General features: G+C 45.4%; 1 protein-coding gene across 41 annotated transcripts in view; it reads right to left on the reverse strand.

Moving 5' to 3' along the window:
* TCF7L2 (transcription factor 7 like 2) overlaps window positions 1-26813 on the reverse strand; it is a 219443-nt gene that overhangs the window by 13414 nt on the left and 179216 nt on the right. For 19 of the 41 annotated variants that reach the window (XM_031652055.1, XM_031652060.1, XM_031652054.1 and 16 more), the window contains 6 exons: window positions 12783-12915; window positions 10046-10148; window positions 8003-8089; window positions 2953-3093; window positions 2192-2351; window positions 1632-1739 (listed from right to left, as the gene is read on the reverse strand). In XM_031652055.1, coding sequence (XP_031507915.1) covers window positions 1632-1739; window positions 2192-2351; window positions 2953-3093; window positions 8003-8089; window positions 10046-10148; window positions 12783-12915 — 732 coding nt within the window. The remainder of the gene's footprint in view (window positions 1-1631; window positions 1740-2191; window positions 2352-2952; window positions 3094-8002; window positions 8090-10045; window positions 10149-12782; window positions 12916-26813) is intronic. The other 22 variants (XM_031652061.1, XM_031652057.1, XM_031652080.1 and 19 more) reach the window with 3 other exon arrangements.

Below are 26813 nucleotides of genomic sequence, written 5' to 3' on the forward strand. Positions count from 1 at the left end.
TTGGGTCTGTAGCAGGTAGAAGCTCAAGATGAACTCTAAGAACTTCTGACCTGAAAACAGGAGAGCAGCTTTCCTGAAATGATATGGTTGTGTACGTGGAGGCTATGGAGCCTGCCTGCTGCTGGAAATCTCCACCTCAGGGTCAGGTGGGGGTGAACAGCAAGCCTGTGGGAGAGCATTCACTTTCTCATCCTCTTCCTTTCAGCTCCAGAAGAAAGGCTTCCCCACTGCACACATGCTGGGGACAAACAGAAAGGTCCCAAGCAGTGGAGACCCCGTGCAAGCCCATCTGTCAGCGACAAGGGCTCTCTCAGTAGAACACACGCGCCATCCAAGAGGTGCCAGCACTCCTTCCTGATTCAATTCCCAGGAGGAGCACAGTCTAGCGCTGCCAGTTAGGGGGGCAGGGCCTCGAGAAAGATGGCCAGGGGCACCTCCCTTCTCCCTCGTCTGCACTGCAAGCACGGGTTTAAAAGTATGAGAAGAAAGAGGAAGGAGGCCTGCTCATCAGAGCAGGCAGAAGCAGCTCCTCCTCAGGATCACATAGGCCCGCAGATGTTTGCGATCTCCTGGCGGATGCTAAGTTCTGAGGGAGTAAAGATGTCCGACTTAACTCTGAATCCCTGTAATAACTTGTGCACAGTAAGTGCACACTCAGTTCAGTAATAATTTAATGACCTCAACCCCCAAACGTAGAGCTGCTTCACCGCGGATGATGCCAGTGGGAGAGTCAAAAGTAACTGGAAAAGTAACCATCCACGATTCTAAGACATTGACAGGAAGGGGATGAGAGGCCTGTGCCGGCCTTAAGACAAGTTTTGGTTTTCCCCCAAGAGTGGACAGAAGTCTCTGGAAGACAGTGTGCTCATGGGAGGAGAGGAATCGTAGGGTCACAACCACTGCAATTAGTAAAAACAATCATACCATGGTGTTTCCTACAACCCAAGAGAGGACTAGGCAGATCCTGTAGCCAACACAGAGCCCAGGATCACACACACCACATAGTACACTTTCCCCTGCCCCTGCTGGGCCCAGAGTCAGTCCATGCATCCTGCCAAAGGCTGACTTCCTCTGGTTGCTTTCAGGGATATTCCCATCATGCTGTTCTCAGGATGAAATAGGCTTCTAACTTCTACTGCACCATGGCACAAAGCAATAGTTTTGTTTTTCCTTCTTAAGGGTAAAGGGCCTGCTGAAAGACCTGGGAGGAATTAAATTCTGTTCCTCCACACCTACCCACGGGTCTTCCCTAGGCCATACCACTGATCACTGCTGAGGAGCCTGAGGAACCTAATTCAGAACATAAGGTCCTCTGGGTGTATCCTAGAGCCTTGCCTCCTCTAGGAAGCAGACAAGCACCAAATCAACCTCACTGGTCCTGAGCTGGAACAATGGGACTGCAGCCTCCTCTCTCCACCCCGAAGAATGACTGCGAGCTGATCGAACCATCCATACTGGAGGCCCCTCCCTGCAGTTTAGTGATCCAGGAAGATGCTACTGGTCCTCAAAGTGGGCAGACTGGACGCTCCTGAGGCCCACCCCAGTCAAGTGGCAGGTCCTGTTTTCTTTGTCCATATAGACGCACAACACAGCTCTACAGACTCTTATCCTAAGGAAAACGATCCACCTACATAGTTATCCCGCGCGGACCAGCCGGGGTACAGCTGCATATGAAGCTGTCGCTCCTTCCGGGCCAGCTCGTAGTATTTCGCTTGCTCTTCTCTGGACAGTGCGTGCCACTGGAGGGGATGTGGGGTGCAGACGAGAAGGACATGAACAAACAGAAAAGCATGAAAGAACATCACACACTAAGCCAAGGTCAGGGAATAAATGCTGCTGTTTTTTTGGTTGAGTCTATCCAGAAATGGTATAATCTGTACATACTGACTGTTTGCTGGGGCCTGGCACTAACAGGAATATTTAGACAAAACTTGATTTGTTATCTATGTCATTCTGTCATTTACTCACTCTCTCGGGTGGGGGAAGAGTATGGCTGTGGCTGTTCTGAATGCTATCTGAGTGCAGAATAACTAGTCCTGACTCCATGAAGGTCATTCGAGGACTCAGAATGTGGCTGAAGGGCAAGAATTCTCCACAGAAATGGGGACAGAGACATTCTGCCACCTGACCTGCTGCACTCTGGTCCCTCACCACCTGCCCCCCACTTCTCCCTGAGAAGGGCATCACCTACCCTCCGCCCAAGGATCTGGTTGATGGCCGCGCTTTCTTTCAACGTGCACTCAGCTACGACCTTTGCTCTCATTTCCTTCATATACAACATGAATGCATTAAGAGGTTTCTTTATGTGGGGCTTCTTCTTTTCTTCTTCCTTTTTGGAGTCCTGATGCTTTCTGGAGACAGACAAAACAGACACAACCCAATAAACAAGGTAGTGGTCCAACTTCCTCCAGGGCAGAGCGCGTATCTCCTTGTCTCCTAACCCCCAAGTCTTGCAGTTTTGGATGAAAAACCATGTTTTTAGTCTTCTCTACCCCGGAAAATGGAATGAAAATAGCTTGGGGAGGGGGGTTGGGGAAAGGGAGGGATTTTGCAATCACTTCCTCAAGTTTCACAAATACACAATTTTCCCAAGCCAGAGAGGAAAGCACATGGTTGCCGTCTTCACCTCGGCAGGGTTTTCTCCTGCTTGCAGAACAAAGCTCCAAATGTTCAAGTACAGGGTTAGGGGGCAGGGAAGTGGTTGCAAATCCCAGTGCATCCAAGTACACACACAGAAAACAGTTCTGTTCTAACCCGCGGTGGTGCAGTGAGATTTTGCCACTGTGCACTCTCTCTATCTTTGTAAGGGAGTGCAGAGCCCACACAGCCTGGGTATTGGCTGGAGTCAAACCAAACGAGGCCAACTTTAGGGAGAAGGCCACCACCCAGTAGCTGCAACAGGCTTGCAGAACCCTGCGGCAACGAAGAAGTGAGAAAAACAGCAACACTTACGAGCTATGGAGTGAGCCGACGTCACTCTGGGACGATTCCTGTTTGACTGTTGGTGTGACTATGGCCGGATGCGGAATGCCCGTCGTGTGTAGCGTATGATGTGGTGGGACCATATGGGGAGGGAACCTAGAAGACAGAAAGCTGTGTAAATCGTCAGAATCAAAATGAATGAATGAGGAGGGATGTGTACACACAATTAAAAAGAAAAAAAAAAAAAAAAAAACAGCACGTAACACTCACATGAAAGCAACGCAAGGCATATGAAACCTGTCAGCATTAATTAGCGATAAATTAAACATAATGATTCTCATAATGTCATTAAAGCCAATCTCCCCCTTCATTATTGCTACTGACATAAGACATTATGATTTTTAACATATTTAGCAAAAAACAAATTTAACTGACGTACTTGGGCGGAAAAGTGGGCCTGGACTACCTGCCAGAAATCGCACGTCCACTTATTTTTTGAGGCATTATTAGTGGCATCTAAGACGACAATTTCCTAAGTCCTAATCAGCTCTAAAATGAAAGGTGAAATCTTTTGTTGTATATTGACAGCTAAATAAAATATTAACGTGGTTGAAATATACATACATTTTTGACAATGCTGTGCAAGCCTCATTAGGCCTCATCCTGTTGATGAAGTGCAATACAATTTTTATTTTTCTTTTGCGTTGTGTCCCATCATTTGACAGGAATGGGAGAGAGTGAGGCAGGAAGACAGGGAAAATTCAAATAGTTCCTATTTGGTTCATATCATAAGTCATGGACATTTTAAATAAGTTTGTATCCCGTTATGGAAAGATGCAAAAAATAAAAGGAAAGGAAAGAACAGGTGCACACACACACACAATAAAGCTTTGATTCTGATTTGTATGCCCTTTCTCCTCTAAAATTTAGGATTCCTATATCACTTTTACTTCATATGTTGTCTATGCATCATTAAGAAGTCTCCTAAATGATTATCAAAATTATAAATGAAAGATACAGTTTATTTTCTCTCCTCTCATGCTGCTCATTTTTTGGACAGTTCTCTAAGACACATTTTAGGGCCTTAATTGGCATTTCCCAACCAAGTACATTAGCCAGGACAGAGAGAGCTAATTTCAACCTATTCTTGGCCCATCTGCAAACTGACAACTGGATCAAACACCTTTCTCATTTTCTCTTTTGCATTGTGTCACCATGATTTGTACGGGGTTGGAAGACTCGCCCCTCTTCAAGCAACATATCCTACTATAGAAAAAAGTACTGAGGGAGAGGGCAGAATCCCAAAAGAAAACAAAATGGCAGCCTCCTGCTCCAACCTGGCAAGGTGATTCAAGGGAGCAGATGGGAAGCTGTTCAGATGAAGATCATGGCAACTGTTGCTTTCTTAGTAAGTCCAAACCAAAACAGTCCAACGTACCACCCAAGGAATAATAACCTGCTCTTCACAAAGCCAATTCTGGTGGGAACTAGACGGCCTGCCTAATGAGGATCTATCACAACAATTCTCTCAAAAGGATTCCGTATTTATTTACAAAGTTTCTTCCAGAAGCAGGCTAGAGATAGTTTCCATTCAGCCAAAATGAGGTAACAAACGTTAATGTGAAAAATAATAAAATGATTAAAGTACTAACTGAATCTACACAGATCAACAGAGGAGGGAAAGTTAATGAACAATGCTGATTCTTGAAGAAGGCCTAAGCCACGGTAGACATTTCACTCAAAAATCCCACCCCGATCTGATGTGGCCTCTCCTGCCACTGCCTTTACACATTTAAGCCAGTGGTGCAGACTGCATGACATGACTTTAAAAATAACAACCATACGAGTCCTTTGAATGTATCAAAAAAGTAAGAGAGAGAAGGAAAATGTAAGGAAACAAACAAGCTAACAACCTTCATCCCCTTCCCCTCAAAATAATGTGAAAAACAAAAAAAAGCAGAGCCCTTGGGAGACATTTGGGCTCCAAGTGACACCCTGTTCCTTCCCACTGCTCGAAGGCCTCAGAGGAAACAGAAGCTAAGAACATGTGTTCTTGGAAACCCTTGGGTGAAGTGGTGGGTGGCAGCTTTTACTGTGAATTTTAAAGGCCTGACATTCCTCAAATACATATGTTCCCTTCGTGCAGACTGAGAATATGTGTACAGACATGCGAAGGAGAGGGAGGGGGAGACAGAACAAGGCTGTGTGTGTGAGTGTGTATGTGTACGTGTGTGTACATACACCAAATACCACGGGAAGACGCCACAATCTGAGCACATTTTGGGGTGCAAACTTCCAATGCTGCCACGAAGAAGACACATTTCTAAGTTCCCATACCTACACGTATATTCCCGTATCTGAAAAATGTTCAGCACAGAAAGAGACCAGGTATGAACGTGGATGTGGGCTGTATACACATACCTTCGCTTAAGAAATTCCTTTCTGCAGACAACTATTTCATGAAATGCAATAAACACCCTAAAAATTCTAAGCAGCTCATTATATACCCCCGTCTGCTTTCATGGCTCCAAGCCAGAATATAATGATGAACCTTAACTTGTTAAGAACAACTAATTTTTGTTTCTGGCTGTCTCAGGGGCTTCTCTCTTACTCACTCTCACTTTACTTCACTGTTGACACGTTTCTGTTAACCGGATGTCATCTGCCGGCCTTGATTTTATGCACAAGCAGTAGGATGCATTTTCCTGTGCAACAATCCTGCTTTGAGTTGCATTAGGTTTGTCATTATTCTCTCATTTTCCCCCTTGCACTTGTAACATTTCATCTCTTCCTGCCTTATTTTTTGTGAGCCACGGTGCACCCACATTATGGTTTATACATGATCTCGCTCCCTTTGAAGCCGGCAGATTTCAGAGCCGGCTCTCGTCAGGAGAAGAGCCTTGCACCAATTTAGCGGGCTGAGGGCCCGGAGCTCCAACATCTCAATCTAAAGGGGGTCACAGGGTGGCACAAGTGAGTGTCAGCAAGAGCTGTTTAATTGCCAATCTAGGCTTCTCCATGGTGTTTAAAGTATAATGACCCATCACTTAATTCTGAGAAGTCCTGGCCCCACTGCCGAATAGAATGAATATCAAAGGATGTTCTGGAACAGGGCAAGCTGCCTACATTTGCTATAACTGCCATAAGTATAATAGACCTATACTTCTGTCGCCCCATTACCACAATAATGTATTTAATTTGCTGTATACGCTTTTTAACTAGCTAACTTTCATTTGGCCTACCTGGGGAATCGGCCGCCTCTCCCCGCACCTTGAGGCCCTAACCTTTCTTCCTGACGTTCCCTTCCTTTCCTCCACCCCCTGCCCACCTATAAATCATCGACTAACCTCCTAATGATAATTCAATCGATCAGCTTAACCCCAATCCCTATCCTACAATTACTTTACCACTTTTAACCTCCGGAATGCACCAAATAAACAAACATGAAAAAGAACCAGGTGCAATATACAAATGCTGGCAAGGTGGGAAGAGGAGCTGTGGACTATAAGCTGCTACACTAATAGAACTACGTGTAGCCATGGTCCCTGGGTGCTCTCCACCTGGGAGACCCCCTATTCATTCCCATGCTTTGTGAAGCTGTGATGACACTATTTACTAAGTGTATGCTTCCTCTTCTCTCCAGGCCAGAGAACACACGAGCGTTTTCCTGCCTAACTAATACTGGCATGGATTTTGAAATTTCGATGATCTATCGCAGGTAGAAAATGGGTCTTTTCAACTGCAATATCCATGGCATAGTTACCGATGCTAGATATGCCACAGTTTGTTTTTCTTAATGAATGTAACTCTCTGTCACTGCCAAAATTACTGTTTTGTAAGTAGGAAAAGCAGCATCTTGACCTGTCTTTCCAGGCCCTTCTCTGGTCTTGGCTTGACATGTTGGCCGCAGGGATTGGGGAAAGAAGCTGGGGACAGCATCCCTGCCATGTAATGCATGCTAATTTCATTATGTGCCATCATTAGAACGGGTTGGTGATTTCAGACCATCAGCAAAGTCTAAACCTCCACCGATTTAATTAACTTGACTGAAAATCAGATGAACAGAAAATAAAACTATCATTAGAAACAATTAGCGACTACTTAAACATACTGCTGCCAACCAGTTTGTAAATAAACTAGCAGTCACTGAAAAATTAGCCAGAATTAATCAGAGGGAGGAAAAGAAGAACATGGGGATAGGAGTGTATCTTGTAAATATATTTCTATGCTGAAATATAAATACATATGAACGTACAGCACACACACACATGATTTTTTTTTTAACTTTCAAAGACTTACAGCTGCACAGACCACTATGATACGCACCAACCACGAGTGGCTATTGAATATTTGAAATGTGGCCAGTCTAAACTGAGAAGTGCTGTGTGTATAAGATACACATCAGATTTTGTACCAAAGCTCAGTACAAAAAAAGAACATAACATCTTATTAATAGTTGTTGTCCAGGGATAGCATGTTAAAATGATAATATTTTGGCTATATTGCATTGAATAAAAACATGTCATTAAAAATAATTTTATCTTTTTTTAAAAAAAAAAAACCTTTTTTAAAAACGCGGCTACTACGAAATTTAAAATTCCCTCTGTGGCTCACACTATACTTCTACTGGACAGTGCTACCTTCGAGGGGAGGAGGCGGATGCTTGCTTGTTGACTTGGAATCAGAGTCTGAGCTTTGAAAACACCAGTAATCTTTATTCGAACTCTTCTTGGTATAATAATAAAACTACCTTCACCGCTACCTTTCCTGCCGAGGACAGGACAACAGAGAAATGGCATTTCAAAAAGCTTCGGTCCTGTTTCTCCCTTGCCTTCTTAATTCTTTAAAATACATTGTTCAACTGAGCGACTCAAAAATTTTACCCAGAAACACATCACTTACCTTGGAATTTCAGGGCAATTTTTCAGGATTTTCTGGGAGTACAATCTAATGTCATATTGGCTTTACACTAATAGAACTACATGTAGCCGTGGTCCCTGGGTGGCCTGGTGGCCATCTAGAGAACTTCCTGAGAAGTCACCCACGGCCTTGGAGGAAGGCCCTGGTTCTTGGAACTCACCTGGACATGGAAGCATTGACAGTCAGAGCTGTGGGGTAGGGGTGTCTGAATCCTCCTGTCGTGATTGGGTACACTGGTTGACCTTGCCTACAAAGAAGGGGTACAAAGTAAGAGACTTGAAACAAGGGTGGGGGTGGGGACAAGAAAAAGAAGAAAAGGGAAAAGTTCTCTCTGCACCGTAAGCTTTATTCTCATTTGATCAGAACAAAAATCTTGGGGATTGTACAGGAAGGATCAAAGGGAAGAAACACAGAACAATTTGAATGCCATAAATCTGATAGGAATGGCTAATTAAATTTTATAACCTCTGCTTATGTCAATAGAGACCCTCTCCCCAAGCTGAAACTAGGTGTTTTGTTGTAATAATTAAAGGCGAAGTCTCGCTTGCTTTAATGGAGCCATCACACTAATTGAGGGCTACACATCCAAAGGAAAACAATAATGAATGTAAATTTATACCAAAATAAAGTACAGTGAATCAAAGGACTTCAGTTGCGCTTTGGGCCTCTTTCGGTATTTAGATCTCGGTGAGAAAACATTAAATTAACAGAGCTTAATTTGTAGCCTTTTGTCAAATTAACAAGTGTTGACAAGAGTTACCGGGGGGAGAGTCCCCAAGAAGAATTGTGGGTAACCAATAGACAATCACACCTCATTACAATAATTAAAAAATACAGCAACATGCAAAATAGCATCCTCATGAAAGACACACAACTTTTTCTGACAGAGGGTTGTCTGAGTTGGCTATTCCTTTTTATCTAGCCTTCAAATATCTCCCCATCAGCTGAATGGGGCAAATGATCACTGAGAACTATTTGAGGGTTGGCCCCATCTATTTAGAAGAAATGGGTCACAAGCTCATGTTCCTGTCTACCCTCCCAATAAAAATAAGGCGAGACAAAGAAACAGAAACTACACCGGGGTTGGTATTTGGTATAGCTACTACATAATGCAATCTGTTTTTTTTTAAAAAAAACAAACAAACCAAAAAAAAAAAAAAAATACAGGTAGAATTGTGGGGTAAGCCACTCCAAAATGTTATCTTCCTTAAGGCTTTGTAAGGCCATCTTCCCTAAGACTCAAACCTGAGTTTTACCAGGATTTATTCCTTTTAGCATTCAATGTATTGTCCTGTGTTGTTCAGATCACTGACAAACAAGGAGAAATATATCCAAAGAAACAATCACAAAACACATATTCCACACGTGCTCATGCAAAAACACACATACACACAACCCGCCACAGTATGCTAATGCATCAAAGGCCTTTCTACTCTGAATTTAAAACACAGTTTTTTTAAGTTGCAAAAGACAGTCAAATAATCTGGCACTGCCAGGAACTAGGACTGATGCTTACGAAGGCCCCACATGCTACAGTGACAGTTCCAACTGCCCCATTCCCACTGTTCACAGTCATTCACGTGCAAAGACTCTCAGAGAGATGCTGATTCAGTCCCAAGGAGCTTCTCAACAGAGAAAACTTTCCACTGCTGTTGTCAACTTGGGAGTAATGCTCAGCATGAGGTGGGGTGTCCTGGAATCATACGAGAACATGCCCTAATCCCAACCCCGGATTTCAAAACAAGGCAGTTCTTGTTCCCGCTTCTGTGCCCTCAAATATGTAACACCTAAAAGGGAGGACTCGGCAGCCTCAACCCAATGACATGATTGCAGTTTGGGCAGCCAACAGCAGAACGGCCATGATCCGCTTCATTGGGTGGAAGTCCCAGGAGTCGTCCGCAATTCCCAAAGGATCTTCAGGGCACCTCTGTCCACAGAAACTTTGGGGACCATGGTCTCGAAATGCTAAGTGCCAATAACTCTTTTCCTACAGAATCCATCTGAATGGCTATGGATTTGCCTGTATTCCCACAGGACACCTCAGCAACACCTTTCCTGTGCCCTCCCACGGCCCCCTCCCCAACCCTGGCTTCTAACACACACATACACACACACACACACACACACACACACACGCACAGAATAAATAATAAGCATGCCCGTGTAAGAAACAAAAAGGAAATTAAAAAATGGAACTCCTTACTGTGGTACTAACCATCCTAGCGGATGGGGGATTTGTCCTACGGTGCCAGGCGATAGCGGGTAATACGGGGATATATCTGGAGGGTGCGGAGGCCGTGGGATTCCTGAGGGAAGAAGCAGCATTTTAGGTACAAAGGAGGGAGAGAAGGAAAGAGCAACTCGTTAGGGGATGGGAACAGGGAAAGAGGAGGAAGAGAGGCATCTCTTCCGGAATCCTAACACAAGGTTCATTTGTGATTATAAATCCTAAGAGTTGTTGGTAGGTTTCATCTCATTTTCCCTTAGCCTCAGTTTGAAAAATTAGTTTATCTCCTTCTAAATGGACTGGGATAGTGGGTAGACTCAGATATACGCCATCTTGGGTCTTTCTGCCTCACGTGACTGGTGTGATTGTTTCAAGTTTAAAAGAAACAACCTCAAAAAGGCTCGGCAGCTGGTGGGGAATGAAGCAATGGTAATCCCTGTTGCTCTTACAACACGGGCCCTTCGCCCTGCGGAGTCTCATGCCTTACCTGCACGAAAGTTACTCCTCTGATTTCTAACAGACTTTTTGAGCTGTGGCATTCAAAAGGTTACTACGCTTGCTTTTTTTCAAAAATGGTGACTCCTCTAAAATGTCTCCGCCTCTATTTGGATGAGCTGGAGAAACTGATCAAATGCCATGTGGCATCCTATCCAAGGTAGAACCAGAGCTGAACAGACAAGGAGGTGTTGGAGGCTTGTGTACTCCATTCTGGAACTTCATCCGCTAGAGGACAGAGTCACCTGTGGGGATTAAGCCCATCTGCTGAATGGGCACCTTGTGCGTTGCAGGGGCTAAGAGCTTCACAAGGCACACATGAGGGGATTCTGCAAGTACGTGCCACTGCATGCCTGCCAGTTCCACAGGAGCACATTCTGCAGTCGACTCTGACAGAGAAGAACTGATCTGTGCCGTTGAAGTGGGAGGCAAAAGGCACAATACCACAGAATTAAAACAGAGTAAAGGAGGGAACGGACTGCATGTTCGTGGATGAAAACGACTTCATTTTTTAAAAAATTCATTCAGGAAGCTTTTAATCTGTAAATTAAGTCTCCCTGGGTGACATTTTCATGCAGACATTGCTTTCTCTCTATTACAAAAACCAAACAGATTAGCTGGGCTTGGACCCTACACCGAGCCATTTGCACACTTGAAAGAATGTTCGCAGAGGAAAAGTAAACAGTCCACAGACGTTAATCATATGTTTTACGATAACCATTTAAAAGCTATTCCCTGTACTACCATTATTTAAATGAGACGTTGACGCTGCCATTCACTGGTGGAGCCTGGGGCCGGCTGGAGGAGGCCGCCAGGCATCCAGGCATCCAAGCACCAGGCTCAGTCCTGCACCAGCACAAAGGGGCTCAGAGACCAGTAAAACCCAGCTCACGTGTGGCTTCTTTCAGGGGCAGTGAAGGCCGCCTAACCAGGCAGCCTACCTACCCCAGCACTACCAATCCCCTCTACCTACCCCAGCACTACCAATCCCCTCTAACGAAGTGATGCGTGATCACGGACTTAAACCCATCCTTCCAATTACTGAGCTGGGAAGGGAAACTCCTACCAACACACTGGGTAGCCTGAAAGACACACACTAAGCTTACCTGTTCTCCCAAGACCACCCCACCAGGAGCTGGGGCTGCCTGCCTGATTTAGATCTTGTTGAAGGAGAACTAAAAGTAACCCCACCTTCTCTCCTTCTCCCCTTTGGGAAAAGAGCAGTCAGTGAACGACTGGGATAAAAAGGGGACGCTGGGTTGGGTGTGGTGGCTCATGCCTGTAATCCCAGCACTTTGGGAGGCCGAGGCGGTCAAAAATTCAAGACCAGCCTGGCTAACATGGTGAAACCCTGTCTCTACTAAAAATACAAAAATTAGCCGGGTATGGTGGCACATGCCTGTAGTCCCAGCTACTTGGGAGGCTCAGGCAGGAGAATTGTTTAAAACTGGGAGGCAGAGGTCACAGGGAGCCAAAATCGCTCCACGGCACTCCAGCCTGAATGTCAGAGCAAGACTCTGTTTCAAAACAACAACAACAGGGACACTGAAAAGCATGGCAACTTCTCCCAGACACCCACTGGTTGTTCTAAGAAGAAATGAAGCAACCTGCCTGGGCTTCAGTATTCACATCTGTAAAATGGGCTCAGCAATACCTAGAATATTGTAGGGGACAAAGAAGTTAAATAAATTAGCGAAGAAAACGCAGAATCCAGTGATGTGGCTTTTTGAGGCTATACCAACAAGCCATTGTCAAGTAGTGACTGGAGCCTCTTAGCCAGCGAGGGAGCTGAGGTTTGGAAAGTCATGCTGTCACATCTTCCCAGGAAGCTGAGGAGGGACCCAAGAAATGCCTTCAGTATGATTCCTGCATCCAGGTCTGTCTGAGGCTCTTAGAGTTAAAAGCCACTCCTGAAACATACTGAGGACTCAGAGCTGGGTTCCCAAGACAGCCCCTTCAGGGGCACTGGAAGCCATGAAGAGATATTTAACACCGCAAATGAACTTCTCCAAAGGGAGTGGAAAACCACTCCCACACCAGGCCTCAATCACCCCAAAGAGCTTCCTTTTCAACACCCAGAAAAGCAACAGGGGCCCCCCACCACCGTTCCCACCCAGTCCCCTCCTGCTCCGCCCCTGGGGTTCCTGTGGAGGCCTCAACAGATTCCCCAGAACCCCAGGACCAGCGCTCTACCTTGGCTCCCAAGCCCATGGCCTACCTGTTTTGGGGTCTACGTCGGCTGGTAAGTGTGGAGGTGGGTTTCCCGGCGTGAAGTGTTCATTGCTGTACGTGATAAGAGGCGTGAGGGGGTGGACATGGTGAGGGTGCTGCACCACTGGCACTTTGTTCGACTGTGGGGAGGAGAACAGGGAAAGACACCATCAAGCCGGTTCCGGCAGCCCAGGTCTTCAGAGCACCGGGCCCGTGGGTTCCCCTGACTGCAGCCTCCCACCTGGATTTTCTAAGATGCACTCAGCGCTGCCCGTCCCATACTCCCCCGAGTCCGAATAAATAGATAGTTGTAAGACAGCTCTCTGGGTGGGTCTGCTTTAGTTTTTATTTCCCCACTAAGCCTGGCTTTTAAAATACCTTCTCCATCCCTACCCCATTATGGAGCCCAAGAGTCTGCACTTTTCCCGTCGACCGGTGAGTTGGAAGCGGGGACTTTAATCTCCCATGCCTACTGCGTTTCCGCATGTGGTGGGGACCTCCTACCCCAAGGCCCCACCTCCAGGAGGCAGGCAGGCTGCACAGGGGACCATCTAGGAAAATCACCACTTAAAAGAAACCGGCCGGGCCCAAATCCCACCCAGCCAGCCTCCTTAGCCACCGCCCCTCCCCCGCCCCCGACAGCTCCTATCCCCTCCCTGCCCTTAGAAACAGCCGGCATGCTACAGTCCTTCTCAGACAGTATGGACGCAAAGCCCCACTCGTGGTTTGGGTGGGAGTGTGAACTTTACCAGAAAGCTCTAAACTGCCTGGCAATCACCTGCATATTCTATGCAGATTACAGCAGCCCTGATTCATTAGGAATTTCATTAGAAAGTCATCCCGGAATGCTAATACATTAACTGGATGATGACGAATTGGGCTAATAAAAGGTACGCATTTTAGAAATGGGCAGTTCTAGAAAACAAAGTACAGGCATTTTTATGTTTGGGAAGGGTGGGTCAGTGGAGAGAAGCAGAGGGCGGGGTGGGGGGAAGAAAAGCATTTAAAAAATGTTTCTAGTTGCCAGACCCAGGCTTTCCCAAATTATTCTCCTCCTCTTTCCCCCACCTCCTGCTCAGTCCACCCCTCCCCACTCCACTACACTGTGCTATAACTTAGCCCAGCAAGATCACAAAGAAAAAATTAAGCTGAAACAAGCGAACTACTGGGCCATTTACGGAGAGTAATCCAATTGCAAAAAACCCTATTCCCCATAGAGGATTTTCACTAAAATCCTACAACAGGGACATTTAACCAGATTAGGTACCAGCGAAGATAAAGAGGCAAGTATTAGATGATGAATGGATTAGAGTCAAGTTTCATTTCAGAACGTGTCTTCATTTCCTTTTATTACTTTTAGGAAGGCACAACTTGCATTAACATCAAGGAAAAGGAATTGCATTAAAAGAAAAGAAGGAAGGTTCTAGTGCTGCCCACTAGCGCCTGTTGAGTTCAGGGATCACTAAGCAGTTAGTTCTCTTTACTGGTTCTCTTCTTGTCCATTTTTTTTTTTTTTTTTTTTAAATGGGTGAGGAAGGAATGTAATATAGGAACAGCATTTCTTACCACAGGTAATTGAGGGGGAAAGCGTCTTTTAAAAAGTGCTTTTAACTTTTTTGTGGTTATGTGTGGAAAGAAAAATAAGGCCTTCTCTCTAGATGCCCCAGAAAAAAACTGCAGAAAAAGAAGTCAACGCTTCCAACAGCCTGGTTTACCAATTCCTATGTATAACTGGCCTCTTGGAGAAAGGGGAGATCATGTCCAGATGACATGATCTGTTTACAGTAAAGAAGCACAAATCCCACAGCCATGTTCTAAGCAGGACTAAGGGGAGATGTGGGGAAAACCCTCTTTCTCTACTTTACAACAAAAGAGGAAGACAGCATTTGGGCAATAATGGAGTTCACTGAGCATAAGATTTAAAAATTAAGCCTCCACCTTCTTAGATATACATATGAAGGCGATTCCAACAAAAGGTGGGGCCCTGTGTTCTGGCTACCAACACCTCTCCCAGTATTATTTTGCACGCCTGAGCCTAGCCAACTAGTGTTTTTGCTTATAGGAGCTTTGTGTTATATGCTACCATTTTGCAATCAAAGCAAGTAAGTTAAAAGCCACCAAAGCAGAGGGAGCTTTGGAAACCAGAAGCACTTCCACAGAAGGGGCAGCCATGAAGGGCTGGGCAGGCCAGGGCCAGGGTGAAGGGCTGCTACCTCATGGCCAGTGCTGGCACCTCATGGACAGGCACTAAGGATTCCTTAAGAAGAACATTTGCTCAGGACAACTTGAGAAATAAGGAACAAGGAAGCTCCCACACTGTGTGCTGAGGTGGGGAGGGAAAAGAGAAAAGGAGAGGAAAGGAGGGAAAGAGACAGACACGGACAAAGTGGAGACCTTTGGAGGCAAGGCTGTTGCTGCCTTCCAGAAGTTTTCTCTTTGGTTGGAAAGATACATACCCACTGACATGAAAGAAAGCAGACCAGCTCCAGACAGTTTAAAGTGAGTGTGAAAAAACACCAGGGCCAGTGGGGAGAACCACCCACAGCCCAGAGAAGGGAAGATGATCACTCAGGGGTGGAAGGACTGATCAAGTACCACGGGAGGAGGACCACCATCAGCCATGAGAAGCAGCACATGGGAGAAGAAAGGGCTAGTGGTGGGCATCAGAACCAGCAGCAGTTAGCCCCGAGTCAAGCATCTCCCAGGATGCTTCCCACTCACTCAGATTCCCCAATCCTAGGAAATCTCTCAGTAGGCCCTGATTCATTCACAGTGGATCTGGACTCAGGACCCAAGCATCTTGGGCCTGCTTCCTGGGTGTTGTGGGTGGTTCCTGTGTTCAGCCACGAGGACCACATGCACACAGGCAAGCACAGAGGTAAAGAGCCATGAGTTCTGATGAGGAATCAAGTCCTAGGTCTTAAGGAACCCAGGAAAAGCCTTAGCACATAACCTAGCACATGTTTGTTATTTATTATCTATTACAGTGGTTTATTAGTAATGTTATTTTTACTGTTAAGAAGAAGCTGTCCAGATGACATGATCTGTTTACAGTAAAGAAGCACAAATCCCACAGCCATGTTCTAAGCAGGACTAAGGGGAGATGTGGGGAAAACCTTCTTTCTCTACTTTGCAACAAAAGAGGAAGACAGCATCTGGGCAATAATGGAGTTCACTGAGCATAAGATTTAAAAATTAAGTCTCCATCTTCTTAGATATACATATGAAGGCGATTCCAACAAAAGGTTCTATCCCCCTGTGTTCTGGCTACCAACACCTCTCCCAGTATTATGTTGCACACCTGAGCCTAGCCAACTAGTGTTTTCCTGTTCAGTCAAAACTATATCATGGGGGGGGGGGGGGGGGGGGGGAGGGGGTGGTAGGGAATTGGAAGCTTTAGGTGCTGCCAGGCTTTAGGGCAAAAAAATGGGACCTGTACTAGGACTAGCCCTACTCCTTTCTGACCTCAACTGCATGCCAGGCAGGTCCCTGTGAAAGAACAGAACTTCCTCTCTGTCCAAGCTCATGGGTTCCCTTGCAAGAGAGGAGAACTCTGTGGTCATACCTGCCAAAGCCAGGGACTACCTGCCACTCCATCCAACCTCCCTCTACCTGGAAACCTCTATGATGGAAGGATTTTCTTCTTGCAAATGCCTATGTCTCTCCGGCCTCAGACCCCAGGACCCTTTCTTCCTACATCACATGATGCCCATTGCTGGGGGTGTGTGTGCACCCAACCTAAGTTCCTTAGGGACAAGGACTATGTCTTCCAGAACTTTGTGTCCTCCCAAATGACCAGCCTGTGGAATGGAGAGCACATTCTCCTAAACTGCATAAGAACCACCAGATTGCAACTGCAAGCATTCGAAGGGAAAGACAAAGCCAATCACAGATTCACTTCAAGTAAACGGCGGCGCTCTTTAAATGTAGTGTCCTTAGAATCACAGAACAGAACGTAGTGGTCCTTCCGGACCATCCAGTTCAATACCCTTGCAGACACTATCTCAATTACAACTGTGCCTTTAAAAGGGTTTTAGGGGCAACTGGCAATGCACACAGTGATTCAAGAACTGAATTCAAGGAATACCCGGGTTTTAATTCTTCCTCACCAGGTTGGCTGCGTGACCTCTCTCAAGACTTCCTTTCTGTCTCTGTCAACTCCGGATGAGAATCATGTCTACCTCGCAGGGTTGTGAAAACTGAACGAGAACTTGCATGTGAAGTATTTAGCACAGTGACAGGCACAAGCTAAATGTGCAATACAAAGATGCTTTGAAAATGCAATCCGATGAATACTAATGATGACGCAGTTCACTATCCCTCTAGCCTCTTCTGATTTAATTCATGGAGCGAGGGGGACACACAGCCACGACTCCACTCCTGATTTCAAAGGTAAGGATGTTTGTTTATGGGGCAAGATCGTTCTAGATGATTAGTGGCACTTTCCTCAGGCACATACCCTTCTTCAAAATGAGGTGTTTAATTAATCCATATATTTTAATATCTCTTGTGAGAAGAGTCATCATTTCACTATGCCAATAAATGAGATTGCCACAGAGGAGCTGAAAGTTAAACAAACAAACAAAAAAAGGCAGGTGGAGATGATCATGGTCCCTTCCAGATCAGGGCAAGGGCCTTTAAGTAAGAGCTGTCACAAATGAAACACAAAAGAATCCAAATAGAAAGATGCCCCTTGGACATTCTCCTTCTCTTTGAACACCTCCCACTTCTCTAACGAGGTCTTTAAGAATTGTGTTCAAAACCGCACCACCCTAAGAAAATTCAGATGTGAAAAGTAACTTGGTTGCAACATAGACAACCTTCCAGAAATGTACTCATGGCAACTAAATTAGCAGCAACTATCCATGCTGGGGGTGCTGGTGGGCTCATTAGCCTGCAGTACTTATTCCCTCCCCTTTTTCTCTCTTTATAAACAGAGCCCAATGTGCAAGGGAAACAGCTCAACATAAGGCCAGGTACCTTTTTGGGAACTATTTTACCTAAATACATCTTCAAAACTACATGGGGATACAAAGTCATCACGACCAGTGACAGCAAACCAATGTTCAAGGTCATGGTAGTGATGGTCAAGCAGAGCTGTGTGAAGAGCCCGCGTTGCTGTACTGAACTCTGAAAACATGATGAAAACGGACTCTCTGAGCCACAAAAACAGCAAACACTCATATACGAATAACTCACATAATTTCAAAACTGTTATACCATAGCTGCCGAAGTCACACCACCACCATCAGCTCAGAACACCTTTTCTAGATGAAATGAGGGTAGGATGGGGATTGACCGGTTGCTACCCCTGAAGCACTACCATCCACACCAGCACAGCTCAGGGTGGCCACTGTTCAATGGTGCCTTGGGCTCTATGTCTGTGTGCCTCTGTGCTGAGTTCACGGCGTGCTTTATTCTAGGAAATCCTTACAACGAGCCTATGAAGTAGTCGGCATTTGTTATCAGTTCCACGCAGTAGGTAAAGATATTTTTTTTCCAGGTGACATGCCTTGAGAGAGTGGTGTTTCTAAGCTCTGCAGCCTCACCTGCCTGCCTCCACCACCCCACCTCTGCACTGTCCCAGTCTGCAGAAACTGGCATTACTGGGATGGGGTTAATTGCTGTGTTCATCTAGTGAGATGCACTCAATGAGATCAGCCTGGGCCAACCTTCCCATTGGACACAGCTGCTTCAGGACTCTCGGTGGGATCTGTCCTCAAACTCCCACCTACCAATCGCTGCATCCTAGACCATTTTCGGCAGATATTACCCCGAAAACCCAAATTAGGAGGAGCTCAGGGTTCCCTGCCTTAGCCAGGCATACCCTTGCCACAGGGCATTGAGTATTTTTAGCAGGGATTTTTACACATGTGGCTGATTATGGGAAGAGGACCGGGGATGCAGGGGATAAAGACATTTAATAGGATGTTTCTGCTTCTCAAATACAAACACGCAATATATCGGCCCAGCAGGATTCAGATGATAAAAAACACTTTACGCGGTCAGTCCTGGGCTGACAAGAATCTAAAGAAAAAGGCCACCAAAAAACCGAGCCATTAAATGAAGTAAACAGTATCTATGTAAAAGGAACCAAAATCCTCATCTGACTTTAAATCATTCAGGGCTTTATGCTTTCTACCTGGAGAAATCGCTATTTCGCAAAGCCAAGCTTTGCTCTGTCTGGTTCCTTAGGTTCCATGGGTTTTCAGCATTGAATAGTTAAATTATAAAGAAAAGGTCCTTTAACAGCCCTCAAGGCACACAAAGCCCTTCCACCCAAAGTATTCATCGTATTCATCGACTACAGTGGGGGGGAATGGGGAGGGGGAGGAGCCCCTGTGGCTGACCTTTGACCTTTCAAGAACCGTTAAGCATAGCCCTCTGCAACTTGGCCATGCCACCCTCATCGCCAAGCGCCCACACACCCATCCAGACGCTGTTCTTCATTTGGAACCTGGCAAGTGAAAGATTGATTAAGGCACTTCTAAGATCCCTCTGCTTAGTCCCCCTCTCACCCCGACCCCACAAGCCTCTATAACTGTGGGCAACCTAGAGGGAATGAAAGCTCGCCATTCACCTCCGCAACCTATTAATCAACAGACGCTGAAAACAAATAGAGCCATTGCTGGCCCTGGTGTCTCCCTCGGCCCTCCTCTTCAATACGCCCCTACTGCTGCCCTCTTTCTGCAGGAGGAAAATGGGGCCAGAAAGTGCCTTTAGGAGCTCCGCACAATTAAACTAAAGCAACAGAGGAGCATTTGTCAGCCTTTTCCCCTCCTCACGGTGGGCATGGAAGGTCTTTGGGGGTCTTCACTTACCAGCCCTCCCAGGGGCTGAAATCAGCATGAGGAAGGGACACTATTCACTCCAGGTTTACATTTAAAAATGGGTTTATAGTCCACCTCTATGTATTTTTCCAGATGCCGTTTGCTACGGCTGCAGCAAGACCAACGGCAACAGCTAAAACGTTAAGAAAAATTTCACGTCACTGAAGCTGTGGCAAGTTGGGGAAGAGGACAGGTTGGGGACACAACGAAGGAAGGACTGTTTCTTGTCTATCAACCACCCTTTGGCAAACTCAGCCAAGGTAACCCTCCTGTCCCCCAACAACCTATGACCCCAGCAGTTAGGAACTATTTCTGCTGATGGGATGGTCACAGGAGACAGACACAGCCAGTGCAATCTGGGCCCAGCCCTGCATGGACAGTCCCATCCCAACCCAGCAGGCCAACACTTGCTTTTGCAGAAAAAAAAAACAGCAGTCATGACTTCCTCCCGTGGCCCCAAATGGGTGGGCTTCCTCAGAGCATTTTACCCTGGCCCGTGCCCCTCTCCCCTTGCGGCTAGACAGGACCCATCCAGCGCCGTGGCCGGGGTGCTTTCTTAGTTGAATGTTGCTCCTTTCTGTCTAAGGCCTTGCTCCCAGCTAATGGTGGATTGTTTCCCTGGACAAGACTTCTATTGATAGCTACAGCACTGCCTGTTGGAAATAATAAATAAAAGACAGAAGGTTTCACAGGGTTCGAGTTTTACTTGAAGAAACAAGGTGGTAAGAGAAAAGAGATCTGCCTGTGAGATGCAGAAAAGCGAAGCCCACCCTGCCAGCCACAGCACACAGCCTGCATCCTCCGGCTGGGCTGCTGCAAGAACCCACCCCCGCAGGCTGCAGAGTTAGAGCAGAGTCAGAGCGTCAGAGCATCTCCAACCCCTGAGAGCCTCCCAGGAAGGGTGCTGCTTATTTGTTTTGTAAATTATCAATGGCTGGCTTTTATTTCTCTTTCTCTCTCTCTCTCTCTCTCTCTGGAATCAAATCCATTTAGACAGCAAGAGGAGGAAGAGAGACGATTCTCCCTGCCGTCTGTGAAATTTTGCCGACTCATAGTTTCTCATGGATTCACACAGGCATTAAAATTCTCCTTGCTGGGAAATGACTGAACAGAGCAAGCAGGGAGAGGAGAAACGTGCAGTCAGTTTTCATCCAAATTCTCACACACACACAGGCAAATACCTAGAACAAACTCGATCACTTCAAGTCCTTGACCTTTTTTGGGGGTAGCCCTTTCTATATTATAAGCACCCAGCTGGTAACACACCAAACAGACTGCCAAACGTGAAGGGTCGAGAGGACCAAGTTCAACTCTTAAAGACCTTTTCTCAATCCTCGAAAGGAGGATGGAAGGGCTGGGGGGTGAGAGGTGGTGGGTGGGCTAGAGGTGTTGGGATGGAGGAATAGAGGAACATTCGAATCTGGAAAATAAAGAAGGTGTTGAGATGGAGGAATAGAGGAATATTCGAACCTGGAAAATAAAGAAGGTGTTGAGATGGAGGAATAGAGGAACATTCGAACCTGGAAAGTAAAGATGTGCACCAGCTGCTTGGCTTTGTGAAGACCGCAGCCAAGGCCTGACCCAGCAAAGCTGTGCATTCACAGGCTCTTGAACAATTACTTCCAGTTAAGTTCATTAAACATAATTTATTTCCACTCATTCTCATTTATTTTCCAATTAAAAAGAAAACATCCCATTGTGCCTCCTCTAGCCAACCTTTAAAACACTTGCAAGCTTACTTCTTAGCCCACCCGGTCCAGGCTCGCCCCTGATCAGCGAGTTTCCAGGGTTTTCTTCCTGCCTGCCTCTGCCTCCCTCCGGCAGCGTCACAAAATTCTCAACCTGGAGGTCAGTGAGGGGGCGCGACAGGCACAACGGGGCCCTCTGTCCTAATCCTCCACCAGGTCTCAGGGATGAAGAACCAGTCACTTCACCCCTAAGTAATTTCCCAGGAATCTGCAACCTCCACCCTCCCGCCAAATATTTCTCTACTACTTGGGTATTAAATGATTAGCGTTAACATAATCAATCTTGTTAAGTGTCCGAATTTGCAGAGAATGTTTGGGAATTGGGTAAGAGAGTACAGCTGTTTCTAGGAGAGCGGATCTTCCAAACCGAGCCAGAAATAAATCGAACCTATCCCAAATGAAGAAATCCAAAAGCTCAAATTCAAAACAACTTTTAACAAATAATAATGATTTCCAGAACAACCCCTCGCCACCAAACACAACAACCCCAAATCTAGAGATTCCTAAATATAATGGAAAGGAAATCACCAATTTTGATTTAGAGCAAATTTTAAGAGCATAATGGTTATTACATCCTGAGGAATTAAAGAAAGAAATAGTGAACAAAATCTGACACCGACTTTCTAATTTATTTACAAGGAACAGCTGCATAAAAAACTCTTTTGTTTTTCTTGTATACCCTGTGCCTAACTTTCGAATCTCAGTCTTATTTGAAAATTATGCCTACTCCATGGAGTCTGAGAAAAGCTCAAGAAACAGCTTTTTTCTTTCGCTGATCAGGTAAATTTTCCCCATAGAAAAGAGGAGGTAAGCCAAGAGGAAGAATGAACGTTTCCACTCATGTGGCTCAACAAATACAAATGCCCAAACCCTGTGATTCAGCAAAGACCGACGGAAAGGAAGACGAACACAAAGGCAGAACTGCATTGTTCTGTTCTATCCTGCCTTGTTAGTATCCCAAACGTGGGCATCCTTTAACGGGCATCTGCAGTCAGAATAAATAACACGCATGAAAATGACGCCGGGTCACCATGGGACGAAGAGGGTAAACACAATTGCTGTCCCTCCGATCTCCAGTTGATGTGTTGCAAGTTTAGGGAACGAGGGAGTGACCCAGGCAAAGTTGAATTTTTTCAAAAATCCTTAAATGTGTGCAGAAGTATGTAATCTGGAGGGCATGTCAGGATTTCATCACATTCCAAAATATTGCAGAAGGAAAGAATTCTATTACACAGCTCAGCCAGGTCCCCAACAACCCCAAACCACAAAGGGGAGGTTTCCCTAAGAATACAAGGTTTCAGGCTCTGCTGCTTCCAGAAAATGCCGATGCAGCAGCCTGTTGTGACTATACAGAGATCATAATATCTGTATCACTGGAGTCGGGAATTTACATTTTCAAAAACTCCCTTCTCATAAGACATCAAGAATAGTGGTTTACTCCCACCAAGCCAACAGGACCACTATTAACACAGGTAATTTGAGAAAACTAGGGTGTAGAACCTCAAGATGGGAGACTGTACCAGGTGTGATATTTGCAGTAACACAGCGTACACATTTGCAACACAGCCTCCACTCTCTTCCCCACCATTCCTGACAGTTTACACAATCCTAGATTGAACCAAAAAGTTGCACACAGCTAGAAAGGAAAACCAAGATTTACACCCATCGTTATTTTAGGCTCAACTAGAGAACTATCTATGATCTTGTGTTTTAATATGACACACAGAATTTAATTCATGATGTTGAAAATATAAACATAAGATTATGGTATATTTCATTCCTTCTCACCCCAAAATTGGATGGAAGAGCTTATCGACCACTGCAGATTATTTCTGTTTGGTCATACAATAACACCACAAATAATAAAAGTAATAATAAAAGTAATTAAGGAATTGCCTCCAAATTCAAGAGAATCCCCTTACAGCTTGTGGCAAAAGATAATCACTGAAGCTGGGCGCGGTGGCTCACGCCTGTAATCCTAACACTTTGGGAGACTGAGACGGGCAGATCACCTGAGGTCAGAAGTTCAAGACCAGCCTGGCCAACGTGGTGAAACCCCCTTCTCTACTAAAAATACAAAAATTAGCTGGGCGTGTTGGTGCATGCTTGTGATACCAGCTACTCAGGAGGCTGAGGCAGGGGAATTGTTTGAACCCGGGAGGCGAAGGTTGCGAAGGAGCCGAGATCTCGCCATTGCACTCCAGCCTGGGCGAAAAGAGTGAAACTCCGTCTCAAAAAACAAAATAATAATAATAATAATTATTATTATTATTAAAAGAAAAGATATCAAGACACAGTTGAAGAGAGTATAATGGATCCTAAACCCCAAATTCATATTGCAAAAGGGCCTTCTCCCTAATCATTAACAGCACAATGAGCTGTCATCAGGCTCTTTTCCAAAACACATTTTATATTAAGTTTACAAAACATACCACAAGCAAGACCATAGCCCTAAAAAGCCGGCATCTAAATCTGGAGATTGACGGAGCAACAGAAAGTTAGCATTAAATATGAAACCAAAATACACAGTTTACACAGCCCTGCTACTGTTAAAGCCTTATCGCTCAAAACTTTCAAGCTTTTAAAGTATGCTCCTCTATGAGGCAATGTCGTTTTCCTTCTCTCTCTTCCGATGGAGCCCACCCTGGTGGGTGAAGAAAAAAATTATTTGTTAGAAGAAATTCCAAACCGTACCACCCCTTCCCAGATTCCAGCTCACCCGTACTTGGGGAACAGGGTCTGCCTTACCATAGAAGTGTAAGGACTGTGATGAAAGTCAGACTTCTCTCCTCCCCATCTTTTTTTAACCCTTTCTCCCCCTCCCCAAAAAACTGCTGTGAAAATGACTCAGAGAAAGGGTACAGCTTGAGTTGACCATTTATTGTTTTGTTTTTTCCTTCCCAAGATCTAAATTGGGGGAGGGGGGCATAGGTTTAATGGTCAATACCATAAGCATGGACATGAACACACACACATCCCCCCATACGCACACCCCATACACATACCACACACCCCACTACTCACCCAGCAATTCAAATTGAGGTGCCAACCGCCCAACTGCTGGAACAGAGAGACCCCGGAGGCTACTGCACCTCCCTTACCACTCAAATCTTCCATTCCCACTAAAATTGTATCCCTAGGGTACATAACAGCCTTGGTTTTCCCTCTCTCCACCTCTAAAAAAACTTTCTCTGTACCTTCAAGATGGGACTGGGCCAGTTTTTTTTCTCCTCCCTTTCTGCTTTTCTCACTTTTCTTTTTCCTCCCAGCTTCCCCTCCCTTTAAAGCTTTCCCTTAAAGAACTGAAAAAAAGCATCTAAAAAGATCGAAATGGCCCCAGATTCCTGGCCAAATAGGCTCAAAATGCTCAAAGTTGTCACTCATATTGCCTAGAATTATTTTGTTAATCCTTCCCCCTGCACACACATCCCTTAAAAAATCTTAAAAATAAAAAACAAAAAATCCACTAATCATCTAGAGTTCAGCTGGTTGCAGATTTAATTTAAAAAAAAAAAAAATTAAAAACTCCTTCTACTTTCTAATCTTTGCCACTACAGAATCTGTGAAGGAAGGGGGAAGGTCCATGTTCCCCAGCCAGCTCAGGGCACCTCAGCAAAGTCCCCTCCCTCACCCGTTACCTTGGGCAGCAGGGAGAGAGCTGCCGCTAAGAGTAGCAAAGAAATTACGGTCAGCCATGAGGGAAAATGATCAACCGAGAGTGCAGGAGGCAGGCACTTTATCTGCAAGACTGTCAAATCCCTCCAAACAAATTTCTTAGGGAGAGGGCTGCGATGGGAGAGGGGAGGGAGGAGGAATGGATATTTTCTTGTCACAGTGACACGGAAGTGACACTTTGCAGGGCCTTGCCTGCCCTGTATACACCCTCTCTTCCTTCCAGAGTAACAGAATGTGCCTGAAAGATTTTCAACTGGCCTCCCTGGAAGCAGAAGAAAGGAAGCTTCCTGGTCTCACTAGTATTCCAATAGTCAGAATGCTAACTCGCTTTTTCGACTGTTGAGTTTTGTGAGCTTTCCCCAGGAATAGAGAGAGAAAGAGAAAGAGAGAGAAGGAGGGGAAACGGCAGAGGGATGCAAAGGCTAGAGCTGAATCCCACAAACCCGACTTACTTTTCCTGGGGCTCTTATGGGATCCAGGGCCGGGTACATTTGTGTGGGTTTAACTTAACTTGAGTTGAGACACTCAGACATCACAGGCCAGAAATCGTCCTCTTTTACATGAAGGAGGGGAGTGTGGGAGGGTGGCCGCTCAAGGAGGGATTACAGACAGAAAAAGTTGCAGGGGACAAAACTCATCCAGGCGGCTTTTCTGGTCTTTTCCCACCCCAAGTGTTAAACCATTTCACCCTCTTCAAAAGCAAATACACAACTCCGATTTGCATACAGGTAAGAAAATACCCCTGCTGCCACATAGAATCCTGGACTTGTGTGGCTTGAGGCAAGACCAGTGGCAAAGATTTGGTTTCTTCTGGCGGCAGGACACCTAAGGTAGAGATGTTTTTAATTTACTGAACTGATTGCCCATCTGTTTATCTCCAAACCCACATCATGTTTTCATGATGTAGGTCTTTAAACAATCTGTTAATACACGGGACAAGTTAATCACCCTCGCCACTCCCCTACCAAAAAAATCAACAAAAACAAGGGCTGGGAGGGCTTAAAGATAACAAAAAAGTGGGAATTCTTCATTTTCTTCTTTTCTTCTTTTTTAAAATACTGCTCCGTGGCCTCTCTTTCTGGACTTATCTGGCCTTCCTGTGTAAGTGTCAGGCAGCAATCTTTAAGGCCCTTAATACCAAAACAAAACCCTGCCATTCCCTTTACATGGTGGTAACAAAAGCAATGAGCCTCCACTTTGACAAGTAAAAAGCCCCAACCACACAGCCCCCTAATTGCCTTCCCTCCCTCTATTCACGCGGACCACCACACTCCTGGCAGCTGCTTTTGTCACACACGCAATTTCTTAAGTAAACTGCAAGTTCTCTGCCGCTGATGGACAGCTCCCAATCATTCAGCAACAATAACTTATAAAGTGCGGCAAACAGGATGGGCAACTTTGACCAGGAATTTATTTTCTAGCTTTCTCAAAAGACTGAAAAAATAGGGGTGGGGGGGGAGGAAGCAGCAACATAAGCTAACACATTGTAGACAGACCCTCTCTTCCTTAAAAAGTAAAGGGAAATTTCTTGAATGTCTTCAAACTAAAAATTGCTCCTAAGAAACTCTTTCCGGATATTTGCCATCCCATCGCACTATTCTGAATTCATCCCCAGGGGACCCCCAGTTTGTCAGAAGTACACCACGCTTAGAACATTCCCATAAAAAAATCAAAAGGTGATCAAGTGCTGCAAAGTTCTGTAGGGTTTAAAAAAAAAAAAAGAGCAACAATCAAAAAACACTACCCCAAAACAAAACAACAAAACAAAAACAAAAGCTTCCTTTC

This window comes from Papio anubis, chromosome 11 (genome assembly GCF_008728515.1).
Source record: "Papio anubis isolate 15944 chromosome 11, Panubis1.0, whole genome shotgun sequence".
NCBI classification, from domain to species: Eukaryota; Metazoa; Chordata; class Mammalia; order Primates; family Cercopithecidae; genus Papio; species Papio anubis.